General features: G+C 42.0%; 1 protein-coding gene across 1 annotated transcript in view; it reads right to left on the bottom strand.

Moving 5' to 3' along the window:
- Window positions 1-20,212, bottom strand: part of LOC140210818 (interleukin-17 receptor E-like) — a 100,156-nt gene that overhangs the window by 28,887 nt on the left and 51,057 nt on the right. Inside the window, exons 5-9 of the mRNA XM_072280084.1 lie at window positions 16,736-16,810; window positions 8,787-8,843; window positions 8,057-8,123; window positions 7,606-7,778; window positions 2,435-2,482 (exon numbers count right to left, since the gene is read on the bottom strand). Of these exons, the coding sequence (XP_072136185.1) occupies window positions 2,435-2,482; window positions 7,606-7,778; window positions 8,057-8,123; window positions 8,787-8,843; window positions 16,736-16,810 (420 nt within the window). The remainder of the gene's footprint in view (window positions 1-2,434; window positions 2,483-7,605; window positions 7,779-8,056; window positions 8,124-8,786; window positions 8,844-16,735; window positions 16,811-20,212) is intronic.

The following is a 20,212-nucleotide window of genomic DNA, read 5'->3' as shown; positions in this document are numbered from 1 at the left end:
TGTCAGATTGGAGGATGGTAACTAGTGGTGTGCCTCAGGGATCTGTACTGGGTCCAATATTGTTTGTCATATATATTAATGATCTGGATGATGGGGTGGTAAATTGGATTAGTAAGTATGCAGATGATACTAAGATAGGTGGAGTTGTGGATAATGCAGTAGGTTTTCAAAGCTTGCAGAGAGATTTAGGCCAGTTACAAGAGTGGGCTGAAAGATGGCAGATGGAGTTTAATGCTGAAAAATGTGAGGTGCTACATTTTGGTAGGACTAATCAAAATAGGACATACATGGTAAATGGTAAGGCATTGAAGAATGCAGTAGAACAGAGGGATCTGGGAATAATGGTGCATAGTTCCCTGAAGGTGGAATCTCATGTGGATAGGGTGGTGAAGAAAGCTTTTGGTATGCTGGCCTTTATAAATCAGAGCATTGAGTATAGGAGTTGGGATATAATGTTGAAATTGTACAAGGCATTGGTAAGGCCAAATTTGGAGTATTGTGTACAGTTCTGGTCATCGAATTAAAGGAAAGACGTCAACAAAATACAGAGAGTACAGAGAAAATTTACTAGAATGTTACCTGGGTTTCATCACCTAAGTTACAGAGAAAGGTTGAACAAGTTGGGTCTTCATTCTTTGGAGCATAGAAGGTTGGGGGGGGGCTTGATAGAGGTATTTAAAATTATGAGGGGGATAGATAGAGTTGATATGGATAGGCTTTTTCCATTGAGAGTAGGGAAGATTCAAACAAGAGGACATGAGTTGAGAGTTAAAGGTCAAAAACTTAGGGGTAACATGAGGGGGATCTTCTTTACGCAGAGAGTGGTAGCTGTGTGGAACGAGCTTCCAGCAGAAGTGGTTGAGGCAGGTTCGATGTTGTCATTTAAAGATAAATTGGGTAGCTATATGGACAGGAAAGGAATGGGGGTTATGGGCTGAGTGCAGGTCGGTGGGACTAGGTGTGAGTAAGAGTTTGGCATGGACTAGAAGGGTCGAGATGGCCTATTTCCATGCTGTAATTGTTATATGGTTATATGGAATATGTATACAATTATTTTGTGTGTGTATATACTTCCCTTAAAGTATGTGTTTCTGGTTAGCTTTTCAAGGTTTCCTTCCGTAAAAGCTTTACATCAGTGCTGTCAAGTTGCACAAACTAAATCAATTATGATGTGGTTTGCTGATACCCAATATCTACGGAGCAAAGATTGATGTAGGATTATGCACTTTGGGAAGAAGTTTGTCGAAAGAAAGTTTGAACCAGGGCCACTAGGGACATATTTGGGCAATCAGTGATATAAAGAAGTAGGTCCTGGGAGTGTGTTGAAGGAGGAGGAACATAAATTGTGGTGTGGGGGTTCCAGAGCAATGGCCTAGGCAGCTGAAGGTACGGCCATCAGCTCTGAGTGAATACCGGTGGTGTGCAAGAGGGTGGGACATCGCACTGGGTTACAGACCCTAAGGCCAAAAGACACAGGAGCAGGATTTGGCCATCTGGCCCATTAAGTCTGCTCAGCCATTTCATCATGACTTTTTTATTATCCCTCTCAACCCCATTCTTCTGCCTTCTCCCCGTAACCCTTGACACCCTGACTAATCCAGAATCTATCAACCTCTACTTAACTATACTCAATGACTTGGTCTCCACAGTTATCTGGCAATAACTTCCACAGATTCATCACCCTCTGACTAAATAAATTCCTCCTCATCTCTGTACTATAGGGACATCCTTCTATTCTGAGGCTGTGCCCTCTGGTCCTAGACTCTCCCACTGTATTATGTAGTATAAACCCCTTACAGACAGCAGCGGGAGATGAATCTGGGTCACTGCCACGGTGAAGCATCGTGCTAACCACTATGGGCTACCATACTTCCTCTTCCACATCAACTCTATCTTGGCCATAGGAGATGGACAGGTGCCAAAAAAAAAGAATTCGTGAGCAACGTGAAAGCAAAGATACAAATTTTAAAATTATGCTCCCATTTGTAAAGCATAAAACTGATAGGCAATCAAGACCTAGTGTACATTATGATACATGTAGCAGAACTTTAGATGACGCAGAGTGGAATTGACAGATTGTCCAGAAGAGTTTTAGACTATCTAAATGTAGAAATAAGAAGGTACTCGTGAGGAATTTAGCAGTAAATGAACTGAGAAATGGCCAATACAAGGGCACAGTATGTGGTTCAAAAGCTTGACTGAAGAACAAATATTCTGGTAAAGCTTCAGAGAGTCGGCATGGAAAATAAGGCCTTTGATAGCCAGGCAACAGAATTTGTCTGAAGAGTAAAGACAATGGCTTCGGTCTTACCCAGAATTCAGAAGGAGGAAGTTCCTTCTAACATGGTTACTGACTGTAGAAGAACATCTAATATTTCTGAGAAGCTGTGAAATGAAGCTTTCTGGCTCTTTTATCAGCAAGATCATCAATTACCTTGATACACATCCCAGAATGTTTGTCAACGCTCTCAAACACACAGTTCTGTAGAGTAGAGGAAAGAAAATCATCAATCATGGCTTAAAGTGAATGCGAAGGAGCATCCAGATTATTTCAATAGATGGTGTCCAATCAACTGAACTGTAAAGTTCTGCTATTTACTCCTTCAGGATTAATGTAACATTTCTGAAACAAATCAATGTGTATAAATCAATATTATTTGTTTACATGAAAAATGTATTGCTATGTTTTTCATCATTTCTGTGGTTAATGCTAACCAGCAATTAATTAGAAAGCAATTTAATTTTGTTTGGGTTAGAGATTGTTTTTTTAATTTCAGTTTTAAAATTATATTGATAAATATTTCAAACACAACCCCAATCCAATCCCAACCTGTCCTCCTCTGGGCTTATTGGAGTTGTGATAGGAAGGCAGATAAAGAAGATATATATTATCATGACGAGAACTATTAACCTGATCGACAGTGGGCTGGATTCATCAAAGCTCAGAAATTCCAACAATTCAAAGGATGCTTGGACACTTTTGGAAAGAAGGAATATTGATAAGCACTTCTTTACAGTTTTAACAGTCACTAAGCCCAGGAAATGTGGCTAAATTGGTTACCAAAGGATCTCTGAGGATGCAGCTCATTACTTTCTGTACTGGACCTCACTGATCACAGTTTGGTTTGGCATCTGCTCTACCCAAAACTGTAAGAAGCTGCAGAGAATTGTGGATGCAGGTGAGCACATCACAAAATCAGCCTCCTTAACATGGACTTGTCTACATTTTTCACTGCCTCGGAAAACCAACCAATAAAAGACCCCTCCCACCATGTACTTCCCTCTTCTCCCAACTTCCACCAGGCAGAGAATACAAAAGTCTGAGAACTTGCAGCACCAGACTCAAGGACAGCTTCCATCCCTCTGTAATAAGACACTTGAAAGAACGTTAGAATTTTCTCTCATAATCGACCTTGCCATTGTCTTGCACATTATTATCCACTTGCTTTGAACTTTTAGTGCAACTATAATAGACATTCTGTATTCTGTTTCCTATGTACTAGCCTGGTGTATTTATGCTTTGAAATAATCTGCACGGATGGATTAATTTGTTCACTGTTTCCTGGTACATGAAGTCATAGAATCATTGAACACTGCAGCACAGAAAGAGGGCCTTCAGCACATCCCGTCCATGCCGCCAGCCTGGTCTTCTGCCTAGTCCCAAATCCTTGCACCTGGCCATAGCCTTCCATACCTTGCTGATCATTGTCCCTATCCAAACTTTGGTTCAATATTACATTTGAACTCTGCCAGCAACTCTTTTCACACTCACACTATCCACTGAGTGAAGAAAAACCCCCTCACCTTTCAACCTAAACCTATCACCTCCAGTTCAAAGTAAATTTATTCTCAAAGAACATCATATACAACCCTGAGATTCATTTTCTTGCAGGCATACTTAAAAAATCCATAATAGAATCAATGAAAGACTGGAACAACTTGGGCATTCATCCAGTGTGAAAAAGAGAACAAACTCTACAAATCCAAAATAAGCAATCAATATTGAGAGCATGAGATGAAGAGCCCTCAAAAGTGAATCCATAGGTTCTGAGAACATTTCAATGATGGGTAAGTGAAGTTGAGTGAAGCTATCCCCTTTGTTCAAAAACCTGAAGGTTGAGGGTTAATAACTGTTCCTGAGCCTGGTGGTGTGGGACCTGATGGTTGAGGGTAGATAACTGTTCCTGAACTGTTATATGTGACTGCCAGTCCACTAGTTTGGTTAATTCCTGATTATCCTCTGAAACAGCATCTCCATTTGAAGGCCAAGCAATGTTCTCCATTTCTAAGACTTGCTCCGTCAATGCCAGAACTTCTGGTTAATGCTTCCCTGACTTGAAAAAGTGCTTTGTTTTTCTATTCATTTGAAGATACAGCCAGTAACGGACCCCTGCAGCCCATATCCATGCTGCCCAGTAGACCATACCACCACAAAACACAGGAGCAGAATTAGACCATTCAGCGTATTCCATCATGGCTGATTTATTATCCCTGTCAATCCCATTCTCCTGCCTTCTCCCCAAAAACTTTAACACCCTGATTAATCAAGAACCTATCAACCTCCGCTTTAAATATACTCAATGACTTCGCTTCCACAGCCATCCGTGGCAAAGAATTTCACAGATTCACCACCCTTTGGCTAAAGAAATTCCTCCTGATCTCTGTTCGAAATTGATGTCCCTCTATTCACAGGCTATGCCCTCTGGTCCTAGACTCTCCACTATAGGAAAAATCCTCCCCATGTCTGCTCTGTCTAAGCCTTTCAATATTTAATAGATTTCAATGAAATCCCCTTTCCTTCTTCTAAATGCCAATGATTACAGACCCAGAGCCATCAAACGCTCCTCATATCTTACCCTTTCATTCCTGGAATCACTCTCGTTAACCTACTCTCTAATGCCAGCAACACACATCAAAGTTGCTGGTGAACACAGCAGGCCAGGCAGCATCTCTAGGAAGAGGTACAGTTGACGTTTCGGGCCGAGACCCTTCGTCAGGACTAACTGAAGGAAGAGCTAGTAAGAGATTTGAAAGTGGGAGGGGGAGGGGGAGGGGGAGATCCATCCATCCTTTCTTTCAACTCTGCTCTCAAATGTATCTCCCCCATTTCACGCACATCTGCTCTCACTCCATCCTCCTGCCACCCCACTAGGAATAGGGTTCCCCTGGTCCTCACCTACCACGCCACCAGCCTCCGAGTCCAACATATTATTCTCCGTAACTTCCGCCACCTCCAACGGGATCCCACCACTAAGCACATCTTTCCCTCCCCCCTCCTCTGCTTTCTGCAGGGATCGCTCCCTACGTGACTCCCTTGTCCATTTGTCCCCCCCATCCCTCCCCACTGATCTTCCTCCTGGCACTTATCCTTGTAAGCGGAACAAGTGCTACACATGCCCTTACATTTCTTCCCTTACCACCATTCAGGGCCCCAGTCAGTTCTTCAGGTGAGACAACACTTCACCTGTGAGTCGGCTGGGGTGATATATTGCATCCAGTGCTCCCGATGTGGCCTTCTATATATTGGCGAGACCCGACGCAGACTGGGAGATCGTTTTGCTGAACACCTACGCTCTGTCCACCAGAGAAAGCAGAATCTCCCAGTGGCTACACATTTTAATTCCACATCCCATTCCCACTCTGATATGTCTCTCCACGGCCTCCTCTACTGTAAAAGTGAAGCCACACTCAGGTTGGAGGAACAACACCTTATATTCCGTCTGGGTAGCCTACAACCTGATGGCATGAACATTGACTTCTCTAACTTCCGCTAATGCCCCACCTTCCCCTCGTACCCCATCCATTATTTATTTATATACACACATTCTTTCTCTCTCTCTCTCCTTTTTCTCCCTCTGTCCCTCTGACTATACCCCTTGCTCATCCTCTGGGTTTCCCCCCTCCCCCTTTTCCTTCTCCCTGGGCCTCCTGTCCCATAATCCTCTCCTATCCCTTTTGCCTATCACCTGTCCAGCTCTTGGCTCCATCCCTCCCCCTCCTGTCTTCTCCTATCATTTTGTATCTCCCCCTCCCCCTCCCACTTTCAAATCTCTTACTAACTCTTCCTTCAGTTAGTCCTGACGAAGGGTCTCGGCCCGAAACATCAACTGTACCTCTTCCTATAGATGCTGCCTGGCCTGCTGCGTTCACCAGCAACTTTGATGTGTGTTGCTTGAATTTCCAGCATCTGCAGAATTCCTCGTGTTTGTGTCTCTAATGCCAGCACATCTTTTCTTAGATAAGGGCCCAAACCTGCTCACAATTCTCGACGTATGGTCTGATCAGAGCTTTATAAAGTCTCAGCATTACATCCTTGCTCTTACATTCCATTACACCCATGTGATTAATCAAACTACTAATGCAAACATCTTTGAAATGTAGGAGGAAACTGAAGCACACAGGAAAACATAGAAGCTCCTTCCAGGCAGCAGTGGAATTGAAACCAGATCATTGGCACTGTGATAGTGTTGTGCGAATTATTATGCTACTGGGCAATTCCTTACACAGATTCTGTCTTGCCAAACTTCACAGATACAAACAAGTTGGCCTTTAGGTGGCTAGATTCTTTGGTTTATTGCAAAGCCTTTGTTTAGCATATTTCTTGCAAGCTAGATCAGTAAATCAAGTACTGTGCTAAAATGGATGTTTTAAGAAAACAGGGAATCAGAAAATGGGTTGAATTAGGATTTCTGCTGTTCTGGTATACTGTAGTTCAGTGTGGTTTATGAGAGTGCTGAAAATGTCATTTGTGAAATGACAACTGATACTATTAAATGCATCAAAATATTGATGGAATACGCAGTCCCAGAATGGTTTATTCTGAGGTCCCAACCATCCATAACTGCCTCAAGATTAAACATCGCTTAAAACAGATTATTCAAAAAATTCACATTGAAGAGTTACCTGTGTTCCTAAAGAGCCCAGAACTAGCAATGGTCTGATTTAGTTAATTATGTTTGTGTTTAAAGAGGAATGATACAAGTCAAATACCTGGATCCTGCCCTGTGTACGGTCTGTATTAGTTTAAGTCTTTATTTATTCATTCATTTAGAGATACAGCTGAGCAGGACCTTCCAGTCCTTTGAACTACACCACCCAGCAACCCTGGTTTAACCCTGACCTATTCACCGGACAATTTTAAATGACCGATTAACCTACCCGGTATATCACTGGACTACGGAAGGACTCAGAGAAAACCCATGCATTCCATGGGGAGGACATACAGAGATTCCTTACAGAGGATGCTGGGATTGAACACAAACTCATGTTCCAACGGAAACCTCAGGAGCAGAGAGACGTGCATCCAAATTGTTACTCCTCAGCTTCATGTCCACTAGGCAACTGACCAATAAGGTCAGTTACTCAAGTTCTTCAATCAAATACCCGGCTTCTGAGGTGGGAGCACTGTTTATGAGTTCCTCTTTAGGTTAGCAGACAAAGGCTACACATTGCCCACTGGCCAAACTTACTGTGGGATCACAGGCTTTTGGCTCTTTACTAACCGCCTGGTAAAATCATCACTAAAGCTCTTGTAACTGGGGGTTATTATGATATTTAGGCAATGTTCCTCCCAGTGGTTAGTGGCAGTGCATAGCTTTAACTTACAGATCGTAAAAACCTTGTAGCTGATTCCTTGAATTCGACACAGAATCCATTTGACTTCCAACACAGGACTGCATCGAGTTCAATGAAGCATTTCCCTTTATAATGGACTGCCATGTTGTTCTTGCGTTGAATCACGTCCGAGAAGTTGCTTGACCTCCAGAGATCGGGACCAACTTTTCAGAAAAATAAGTGGAACAGATTTCAAAAATCATCTATCACAGGGTCGCGCCATCCAGTAATCCCAGATTTAACACAGGACAACTTACAATGACCAATTAATCTACTAACTTCTATGTCTTTGGACGCTGGGAGGAAACTGGAGCACCCAGGGGGACACCCATGTGGTCAAGGAAAGGAATGAAAACTTGCTTACATAGGACACTGTAACTGAACTCTGAACTCCAATGCCCCGAGCTGTAATTACGCTGTGCTGACACCCCACAGTACTCACCGGTTTCAGGAGCATCAGTGAATGGACAGTATGTTGTCCGAGGGCTGTCGGGCGTGAGGTAAAATGCCTAAAGAAAGAAAAAAGTTAACCTTATTCACATTTCGAAAGATGACATTCAGCTCCTGAATCATTGCCTCAGGAGCACGACTGGGAAAAGCCTTTAATTGACTTCCTTAACCTGGCTTCTCAATCCATTGTGCTGTACGGAAGTGACCCATACTCACAGGAGAACATAGCTGAAAACATTTTAGTTGAAGAGTGTTGCATTACTTCAGCAAGTAATGGAGAAGAGCAAAAAGGAGAAGCCCTCTTCTATCAGGTCCTTCCTTCTTCACCGATTCCACCCATCATCTCCCAGCTTCTTACTTTATCCTCTCCTCCCCCACATACCCACCTTCCTCCTCACCTGGTCTCACCTATCCCACTTGCCATCTTGTACTCCTTCCCCTCCCCTCCCCCTCATTCTGGTTTCTTCCCCCCCCCCCCCGCCCTTCCTTTCCAGTTCTGATGAAGGGTCTCGGCCCAAAGTGGCAACCGTTTTTACCCCTCCATTGATGCTGCCTGGCTTGCTGAGTTCCTCCAGCACTTTGTGTGCTGCACAAAAAAAATAGGTTGCTAAACTAAGCGAAAGGAATTACTGCTATACTTAAATAACATAGCCCACCAGCCACACCATGCATTCCCTAATCTCTTCTTATCCCAAAGGCATTTATTGAATACTTATTATTACCTGGATACAGAGGCAGGGAAGCAAGTAGTTGTAAGACAGAGTAGAAGTGGAGTTAATCTGCAGGGAACACAAGAATACATTCCAGATGTTACAGAGCACATGCAAATCAGTTCACTGAATGAAACACATCCAAAATATAGAATACTAAATATTAAATATTGGCATGGTTTTCAATCTCATTATAGTTGGGTCACCAATGTAATGTATCCAGAAAAGAAGGTCTTATCCAGTAAAAGATTCGATAACTTCACTGAACCCCTCTCTGAACTGTTCCCGCAGACTGTGGACCCACTTCCAATGATTCTTCATCTCATATTTATTGCTTGTTTATTTAATATTATTATGTTTTTTTCCTTTTTTTTTAAATACTCTATTTTCAAAATTTTCAAAAAACAAAACATTGAGATCAACAAAAACATACCAGCTCAGACATGTATAAAAAAGAAATCCTATCATACAAAGTGCTCAAAAATACTAAACATTAAATCTGAAATGAGGGCCATGAGAAATCAGCTGGGGGGAAATTGCTCATCCGCCCCCGGCCTCGTCCAGGTAGGCAAGAAATGGATCCCAGGTAGCCAAAAATTTTTTAATTGAATTGGTTCTCAAGAACCTAAGTTTCTCCTCTGTATGACTGAGATCATATCAGCCATCCATCTCCGAAAGGAAGGGGGAGAAGGTGACTTCCATTCCCTCAAGATACGTCTTTTGGTGACAATCATCCCCAGCATCAGAGACTGTTGTATGGCTGCAGGGAAACAAATGGTAGATTGCAAGCAGCCAAATATAGCGAGGCCAGCTTCCAAGAGGAAGGATCTTTTATAGGCCTTTGAGTACCAGTCGAATATTTTGGACCAAAATCCAGCCAGTAATGGGCAAAACCAAAAGTTGTGTGACAACGTGGATTCCGTCCCTTGGCATCTATCACACATTGGCGAGACAGAAGGGTAAATCCTGTGCAATCAAAGTTTAGAGTAATGGAGACGGTGGACAACTTTAAACTGGATCAGTTGGTGCCTGCTGTTAACAGAGCAAGCCTGTATCATAGACAAACACGTATCCCAGGCAGCTTCAGATAATTCAATGCCCAACTCCTCTCTCCAGCCGTCTCTAACCTTCACAGTAGATGCTACAGTGCAATTATCAAACAAACGTACAAACTTAGAAACGAGATGCCTGGAGTCAGGAGGGTTCTTTAAAATATCAAAAAACATATGTTTCCCTGGAAGGATTTCAAAATTACAAATCTTAGATTGAATGTAGTGTCTAATTTGCAAATAACGAAAAAAGTGTGAATGAGGCAGCTCAAATTTCTCTTTCAGTAGACTAAATGTTGCAAACCGCCCCTCTATGTACAGGTCTTCAGTAGAAACTAGACCCTTCTCCCTCCAAGCATGGTAGGTTTTATCTGACCATGAGGGTAGAAAGGAGTGATTGAAACAGATTGGTGTTTGTAAAGAGGTCTCTGGTAAATTCAGAATGCTCCTAATCTGATTTAGAATTCTGATGGAAGTTGTCAAAACAAAACTCAAACTTTTTGAAGTCCCAGGCTTGGAGAACAGCATGGCTGGCAAGGAGGAATTGACAACAGAGTTGGACTCCATACATAGCCACGAGGGAGCCCCAGGGGCTGGGTTATCCAGAGCCCCCTGTTGCCAAAACATTAAAGGCCTAGCATTGACAGCCCAATAACAGTGTCTAAATACAGGTAATCCCAGCCCTCCTTCAGACTTGAGCTTTTGTAAATGAATTTTTGAAATCCTGTGATTCTTTTAATTCCAGATATAAGACAATATTATGGAGTCCAACTTTTTAAAGAAAGCTGATGTAAGAAAAATGGGAAGATTTTGACAAAGATCGAGAAACCTAGGAAGGGAAACCATTTTAATAGAATTTATATGACCAATCATGGACAGAGGTAGGGTTTTCCAACTTTCTATATTCTGTTTAAGTTTTGAAATAAACTCCATGAAGTTTAATTTGAATATTAATTTAGGATCTTTGGGAATTGTCAAGCCGAGGTAAGTAAAGTGATCTTTAACTACTTTGAACGGGACACTTTCCAAAATACCCGGCGTGTAGTCGTTGGAGAGGGGCACAAAGTCACTTTTTGTCCAATTGATTGAGTATCCCGATAGTCTGCCAAAAGAGGTGATTAAATCTGGAAGAAGAGGGACTGACTTTTCTGAGTTTTGTAAGTAGAGTACCACATCATCAGCATATAAACTAATAAGTGTTTCAATACCTCCCACTTTCAAACCCAGAATATTTGGGTGACTTCTTATTTTTAAGGCAAGGGGTTCTACCGTGACAGCAAAAAGGGCCGGCAAGAGAGGACAACCCTGCTGGACTGAACGGTGTAGGGGAAACAGAGTTGAATTGTCACCATTAGTTATGATAGAGCACATTGGGCTGGCATATATCAGTTTTACCCAAGATACAAATGACCCCCCCCGAACCCAAACCTGTACAGTGACTCAAACATGTAAGGCCACTCAATCTGGTCAAAAGCCTTCTGTGCATCAAGGGATAAAACTGCTGCCCCACTAGCTTTCCCATGATCAGCATACATAGTATTAAGGAGGCATCTGATATTGGAAAAAGAGAACCTACACAGGACAAATCCTGTCTGATCAGGATGAATGATAGATAACAAATGCTTATTTAGTCGGTTAGCCAGCATTTTAGTAATTACCTTTCTATCAAAATTCTGGAGTGCAATAGGCCTATAGCTGGCCGGGTCTGTTTCCTCTTTACCTTTCTTTAAAATGAGGGAAATGTTAGCTTCGTACAATGTTCTAGGCAAGGCTTTATCTCTCTCAGAGCAAGATATCATTCTGAGGAGAAGTGGGGCAAGGATATCATAGAATTTCTTATAAAGTTCACAGCCAAATCCATCTGGCCCAGCAGCCTTGCCAGACAGAAATGACTTAATGGCAGAAGTTATTTCTTCCAATGTGAAGTCAGAATCTAAGTACTCCCTAGCAGCGTCACTAAGTTTTGGCATTACAAAAGAATCAAGGAAGTCATTCAAATCAGATTTAGTAGCACTGCATTTAGAGGTGTAGAGTTCACTGTAAGATACTTTAAAACAGTCATTTATCTCCTTGGGGTTAGTTAACAGGGTACCCGCCCTCGATCTAATGCAATGAATTGACCTTAGGGCCTGGGCGCCCCTGAGCTGCCGCGCCAGGAGCCCCTCAGGCTTGTCCCCCATTTCGAAATGCTTTTGTCTTAATTTTAAGAGGGGGTTATTTATTTGACTACCCAAGATACAACTGTACTCATATTTAAGCTTCATTATTTTATTACAATCTTCAGAGCATTTCGAAGCCTGGTATGTCGCTTCGAGGGTTGGGAGAATATTCTCAATCTCTAATAATCGCCCTTCTCTCTCCCTCTTAGCAGCGGGTTCATATGAAATTATATACCCACAAATGATAACTTTTAATGTCTCCCAGAGTGTGGAATCTGACACCTCGCCATTATCATTAATTTCTATAAAATCTTTTAATCTGGTGGTGATATATTCTATAAATTTCTCATTGGCGAGCAGGGAGGGGTTAAAATGCCAGGAATAGATTTGTTTGGAAAGGGAGAGATTTAGGGCCATTGTCAAGGGGCTAATGTCAGAAATTAATCTATTATGATATTTTGTATTGGTAACACGAGATATTAAATGAGAATCAACCAAAAAATAGTCTATTCTACTATAAGATTTGTGGACATGAGAATAATAAGTATAATCCTTGTCGGTGGCATGTTGAACTTGCCAAATATCTACTAAATTCCTAGATCTAATCAAATTATTTAGGAGCTGCACTGACACGATATTTGAGGGTGGGCAGGTGGACAATCTATCTAAATATGGGTCCAGGTAGCAATTCAAGTCACCGCCGGTTATTATATTTGAATTACTGGCATCCGGAAGTAAAGCAAAAACTTTCCTAAAAAAATTTGGCTCATCTGTGTTTGGACCACAAATATTAAGGAGGGTTAGCGGAATCGAATTAATGGTGCCAGAGATCATAATAAACCTGCCGAGAGGATCTGTGGTCACGGAAGTGAGTTGGAATGGAATATTTTTCCTAAAGAGGATAGCCACACCACGGGCATGAAGAGTAAATGGTGACTGGTAAACCTGCGATATCCAGCTAGACCTCAATCTGTGTTGCTCAGTTACTTTGATATGGGTTTCCTGTAGAAAAATCACATCTGCAGATAGAGATTTGAGATGTCCAAAAACTTTATCCCTCTTAACAACATGACCAGGTCCCTTGACATTCCACAAGACTATTGTAATATCTTTACCCCCCCAGCTACGTTCTACCGCAAGGCCTCCGCATATGAGAATAAAAAAGAGATTATTAGAGTTGAGCACAAACATAGTAAACAATGCAAAATAACTGGCAGCCTCATAAGAACACAACATACACAAAAAAATACATGTCTGAGCTATAAACAGGAACAACACACACCCTAACCCACCCCACTTCGTGTCTCCCTAAACCAGACACATAGTTCCCCATTTCCATCCCAAAAGGAGCTGCTGGGCAGGTAACTAACATTACACAATTATCACAAACCCCCTCTTCCGAGAAAATTTATAAAACAAATTATATAATACCGTTAAACAAATGCTATTAGTGCTGGGGAGAGTTATCCAATGTCCGCACCTGAAGCAGAACATTCGTGACACCAACTCAAATTTAACCCTTATAAAAACAGAAATATTTAGAACATTCTCTGCAATTAAATCCCAGTGCAGCATACAGCATTACAAAACTACATATAACAAGCAAGTCCCTCCCCATATCCCAACATGGAAACCGGCACAAATATAAGCTGAATAAACAGTGTCAATATATCTACTCCCTCTTGAGTGCATTATTCCTTTCCAAAAATTGTGCTGCTTCTATCGGGTCATCATATACTTTAAGCACTCTTCCATCTTGATGATAAATATAGAGCGTAGCCGGATACTGCAGGGTGTGCTTGATTCCTCCATCACGCAGAGTTTGCAGTGCATCACGAAAGGCACAACGTTGAGTCATCACCTCTTTAGTATATTCCAGGAAGATCAAGACCTTGTTTCCCTTGTACTCCATGAGTTGTAGTCTGCTGCGGTGCAGGATCACCTCCTTCACTTGAAAGTGATGGATACGTGCCAAGATGGTGCGCGATTTAGCGCCGGCAGCTGGCTTCGGGTAGAGAGAGCGATGCGCGCAATCGACTTTAACTGGATACTAGAAATGCTCCTCCCCGAGCAACCTGGAAATCAGTCTGGAAACAAATTCAGTAGGTTTACCATCCTCCTCACCCTTTTGTATCCCTACAATCTTAATATTATGTCTCTGGGAACGAGCCTCTAAGTCATGCACTTTAGCTTCAAGCTGCCTATTTTGTCTCATTAGCTCTGAGTACTTAGCTTCAAGTGCTTGCACGTGTGCTTCAAGGTGGTTAGTTCTTGATTAGCCACATGGGCTTGTAAGTTAGCCTGTGAGGCCACAAGCGCCTCAAACTTGGTCTCAAAAACATCAAAGCGGTTGTTAATGCCATGCAGAACTGACTGAGAAATCTCCTGACTTAATTCCTTGCACATAGCGTAAGTTTTATCAGGTGGTATCTCAGACGCGGAGAAGTTCTTTACCGACCCGTTGTTAACACTAACTTCAGTAGTTTGGCAGTCGGCAGTCTTGGCTTTATTTGCCTTCAGCACTGTCAAACTTTTCCAGACACTTAGTTTAGACATACATATGACTGAATAAAACACGGTATAATAGTAATTTTATCGAGGCCTCGGAGGAGCACCGACCAAACATGTCTAATCCATACGCATGTGCACTGGCGCCAGCGCCCCCCCATTATGTTTTTTCTATTTGTATTTATGCAGTTTGTTATCTTTGCACATTGGTTGTTTGTCTGTCCTGTTGGGCGCGGTCTCTCATTGATTCATTTGCCCACAAGAAGACGACTCTCAGGGTTGTATATGGTGACATGTATATACTTCGATAATAAATTTAGTTTGAAATTTAATGAACACAGCTAGTACATTAAGCTTTCCCTGTATGAATGAAGGTTGTACCATCAATGTAAAGATAAGGTTTGTTTTATTTGTCATGTGTCCGTTGAAACACACGAACAACAGTGCAGACTATTATCTAAATGGGGAGAAGGTTCAAACATCAGAGTACAGAGGGACTTAGGAGTCCTCGTGCAAGACTCCCAGAAGGTTGATTTACATATTGAGTCAGTGGTAAAGAAGGCAACTACATGTTGCCATGTATTTCAATGGGAATAAAATATAAACGCAAGGAAATAATAGTATAGCCTTTATAAGATACTAGTCATGTTGGACTTGGGAGTATTGTCAATAGTTTTGGGCCCTGTGTCTCAGAAAGGATGCGTTGTCATTGGAGAGAGTCCAGAGGAGCTTCACAAGAATGATTCCGGGAATGAAGGGGTTAACATAGGAGGAGCATTTGGCAGCTTTGGGCCTGTACTCACTGGAATTTAGAAGAATGCGTGCGGATCTCATTGAAACCTACCAAATGCTGAAAGGAATAGATGGGGTGAAGGTGGAGAGGATGTTTCCTGTGGTGGGGGTATTCAGAACAGGAGGGCACACCCTCAGAATTGAGGGGCAACCTTTTAGAACAGAGGTAAGGAGGAATTCTTTTAGCCAGAGAGTAGTGAATCTGTGGAATACTCAGCCATAGAAATACAGTGGAGGTGAAGTCCTTGGGTATATTTAAGGTAGAAGTTGATTGTTTCCTGATCGGTGAGGGTAGCAAAGGATACTGCAAGAAGGCAGGTGTATGGGGTTGAGTGAGATCAGGATCAGCCATGTTGGAATAGCAGAGCAGACTCAAGGGGCTGAATGGCCTAATTCTGCTCCTATGTCTTATGATCTAAGTGAACCCTCCAGCTTTTTTGGAATACACACTCTGGTCCAGCCAAATCCGTGAGACGGGGAAGGCCCCTGCACCCCAAAACCTGGTTTGTGTGAATGCAGTGTAATTTGCTACCCTGTTGAACTCTGTGCCAAGAAATAACAGACAAATTAAAGGGATTATATTTATGAATGTTAACTTAACTAAAGGGTTAGTAAAGAAAAGAAAACAAAAAAACAACACCAAAAGGGGCCATTATAATTAAACAGTCAAATGGGCACAAGTTGGAGCTCAGCTCTTCTAAAAGTTATATTCACCAATTCTCAGTAGACCTCTTCACCTTGCTCCATCGAATCACGATCCCCCACCAGGTCAAATCCTATGACTGGTTCTCTCCAGTGTCTTCTCTCTTCATCTCCCACCGAACAAAGACCCCAGCTCACATTGGTGTCAGGCACACGACAAAAAAAAATCTGCTTCCCGGACTGGATGGCACACCTTCCAAAGCACCCGTTCCAAAGCACCCATAACCCAAACACTGCTTCTACAGAAAGACCATTACATTAGCAGTGAAACCTTTTCCATAGTGCAGGGGGCAGCCAATGTGCAAAATAAGTTAACAGAATAAGTAAAGCTTTATAAAGTATGCAGAAATACTCAAGATCTGTTAGGCAGCCTCTTTTCAGAATCAGCCTTTAGTTTTAATCACTGTCTGGTTTCTTTGAAATCACAAAAAATCTACACCACAAACCTATCATCGTTTTGTTTCTCCAGTAGCTCCTAACCTCTACTATCAGTAACTGTTTCATCACAGATAGTAGATTTATTTGCTCATTTTAATACTTCAGAACTAAACAGAGTAGGTTTAACTTTCAGTGATGCTTGAATCAAATTAAGTTGATTCAGATGAGATTTCATGCACCACATCTGAACTACATATGCTTTCAGGTTGATGAAAGCTAAAGTTACCGAGAACATGAGATATGGTAGTTGTAAAATCCCAGCAATATGAGCATATAGCGGACATCAACATTAGGGTTACTTGCAGTGCAGTACCTGGTTCTGCAGTTTGACTGGATAAAGATGTCCGGAGTTCGGGGCTGTTGCTATGCAGTCACTCATCAGGTGATGCTTATCCACAAGACACAGGAGCAGAATTAGGCCATTTGGCCCATCAACTCTGCTCTGCTAAGTGATCATGCTTCAAGGTTCATTTACTATCAAAGTATTTTTCTTCTCCAGATGACCACAAAACCAAGAAAGAAAAGAACAACAGCATGATCATCGACCCCCAAGTTCCTCTTCCCTGCACTAAAAAACAAACAAAAACAGAACAGGCACATCGACCCCAAAGGTCAGTTGAAAAACACAGAATACAAAAAAAACCACAAGACTGAAAAAAAGTCCACAGTCCAAGCCACATCTAAAAGACAGAAAATCTGGGAAACATTCTCCCTCTTCGTAGCAGAATGAACTCATCAGCGATAAAAAGGCGAGCCACCCGTCCCCATAGCAAAGTGACCTCACCAGCAACAAAAAGCTAGTCTCCCTTCTCCAGCAGCAGAGCAATCCCCCAGCAATAAAAAGGCAGGCTGCTGACATTTCAATCTGTGCTCGTTGCTTTAATCAGCGAACAAAGGAAGCTTTACTTGGCGACGGGGAGCCAAACACTGGCTCGCAGCCTTCTCACCACAAGGTTCCCGCACGCTGCCTCTGTCTCCAGGAATCCCCTCCAGAGTGCTGAAACGCCCAAACGATCTCCAGACTGAAAATCACAGGCTCCAACAGTTCCAGAATCACATTCAAGTCAAAAAAAAACCAAAAGTAAATGACATAAAAGAAGTGAAATATGTGATTTGATGATCTGTCCAGAAGATGTTGACTGAAAAAGCGTTGTGTGTAAGTGCCATTTGACTGGAAATCATGACTGATTTTTTTCTCCCCTCTCAACCCCATTCTCTCCATAATTTTTAACACCCTTACTAATGAAAAACCTAACGACCTCTACTTTAAATATACCCAATGATTTGGCCTTCACAGCCGCCTGTGGTAATTAATTCTGCAGATTCACCATCCAAAAGAATTTCAAGAGAAATTCCTCTTCATCTCCTTTCTGAAGGAACATCCTTCTATTCAGAGGCCATTCCTTCTGACCTTAGACACAGCCACATCCTTTCCATGCCCATTCTATCTAATCTGTAGGTTTCACTGAAATCCACCCCCACCATTCTTCAGAACTCCAGCGTGTATAGACCTAGAACCATCAAATGTTCCACATACATAAACCCTTTCATTCCTGAGATAATTTTTGTGAACCTTGTCTGAACCCTCTGCAATCTCAGCATGTCCTTTTTAAGACAAGGTATCATCATTACTGAATGAAAACTAGATTTTAAAATGAAAGCCTTTGACGATTGCACTTCACAGCCGCCGAAGTGTTTTGGAAATAAAATTCCTGTAGTTGATACTACAAAGAATGTGCATGCATCAAGTTCTAATAATTAGTATTGTGCAACTGAGCAGATAATCTGGCTTCTCTGGCATGGATTGCAAGGTAAGAATTGGCAAGAACATTGGTGATATGAACATACAAATTACTAAATATGCAGTGGGAGACAGCACTCTGGCCCTTCAAAATTGCTTCTCTACTTAACAGCATCATAGTTTATCCTTTACTTTCAGCAGGCTTCATTGTGTGATCGCCATATCCTTAGAATCCCTTTCTGCATATAGGCTTATTGATCTCGGCCATAAATATGATTGATAGCTGAGCATCCATAGTACGTTGGCCAGACTATTCTAGATTTGCAGCCTTTGAGTAAAATCCCTCCTTGTGTTCCAACTCTTTATCTGAGACTAGGGCCTAGAAATTGCTTCACACGATTCTAAATATACATTGATCCGTGCAGCACGGACTTGACCTGGAATACAGCAATTTTTTTTTTACTAATTTTTGGTGCTGCAGTGTACTTCAGGAAATTTGCCTTAAATAGAACATAGAACAGTATTACACAGGCCCTTCGACCTCCAAAGTTGCGCTGGCCTTTTACTCTATTCCAAGATCAATCTAACCCTTTCTTCCCATATCCTGAGTTTTCAGTGGGATTCATAGAGTCACGGAATTAGACAGTACAGAAATGCCCATTGTTACCACTGTGATTTTTTTGTCCATCTACACTAGTCCCAATTGTCTACACTGGGTCTATATTCTCTGTGCCTTGCTAATCAAGTGTCCAATGAAGTGACTCTTAAGCATACTATTGGCATCTGATTCCACCATCTCCTTTGGCTGCATGTTCCAGATACCAACTATTCTCTGTCTAAAGAAACTTTCCCCTCAAATCTCCTTAAACCTCCTCTCATTCACCTTACACATATGTCCTCTAGTTTCTGTTTCCTGTGCCATAGGAAAAAAAGTTCAAAGTTTAAAGTTAATTTATTATCAAAGTATCTATATGTCAACATATAACATTCATTTTCTTGTCAGCATTTACTGGGAAAATGGAATAGAACAAAATGTTATGAAAATCTCTACAGACAACCAATATGCAAAAGACAAACTGCAAATAAAAATAATGCTGAGAACATGATCTGTAAAGTGTCCTTGAAAATGTGTCTGTAGGTCATAGAACCAGTGTGATGAACTGGTATCCACCACTTTCTGTAGCTTTATGATGACGAAAGATCTTCGGCCTATATCTAACCTGGGTTTTCTGCAATAATGGAGAGATAACAAGCTGCAATTTCTAAAATTCCGTTTTATTTCAGATTTAGTCCAATGTGTCAACTCGTGTCTCATAATGCTAACTGTATCTTTCCTTTCACGTGCTCACTGATCATATTCTACTTACAGGATAGCAAGCCTCCCACTCTCTCTTAACCAACAGGTGCTGCCTGACTTGCTGAGTATCTCCAACATCTTCTGTTTTTCCCGCCAGCTTAATTCCCTGCACTGGAATTGACCATATAGCTTGTTCATCTGTGGTTTCATTCAGACTTTTGCAGAGGGGAAACTCATCCAGTTTTCCCTCTGCAACAATAGTTGCCAACTCTTCTTTTAGTCCCTAGTACATCAGAACAAACCAAGCCCCTATGGGCTATTCTTCTCTCCTGCCTATCATCTCCCTCTGGTGAGCCTCCTCTATCCCTTTCTCTCATGGCCCTCTCTCCTCTCTGATCAGATTCCTGCTTCTTCTTCAGCCATCTACCTTTTCCACCTACTGACTTTTCACTTCGCCCTCATTGCCTACCCACCTATCGCAACCCCTCACCAGCCTTCATCTATCACCTTCCGGCTTGTACTCCTTCCATTTCTGCCACCTTTTTATGCTGGGTTCTTCCCCCTTCCTTTCCAGTCCCGATGAAGGGTCTCTGACCAAAACATTGACCATTTATCCCCCTCCATAGAAATTGCCTGACCTGCTGAGGTCCTTCAGCTTTTTGTGTGTGTTCCTCTGTGGACAGTAGGCACAACTATCTGATGGACTTCTAAATAATAACAGCGTACAGATATCTGCTAGAACAAAGAAATGG

Source organism: Mobula birostris, chromosome 16 (genome assembly GCF_030028105.1).
Source record: "Mobula birostris isolate sMobBir1 chromosome 16, sMobBir1.hap1, whole genome shotgun sequence".
Classification (NCBI taxonomy): Eukaryota; Metazoa; Chordata; class Chondrichthyes; order Myliobatiformes; family Myliobatidae; genus Mobula; species Mobula birostris.
This window is presented reverse-complemented; position numbering and strand designations above follow the sequence as displayed.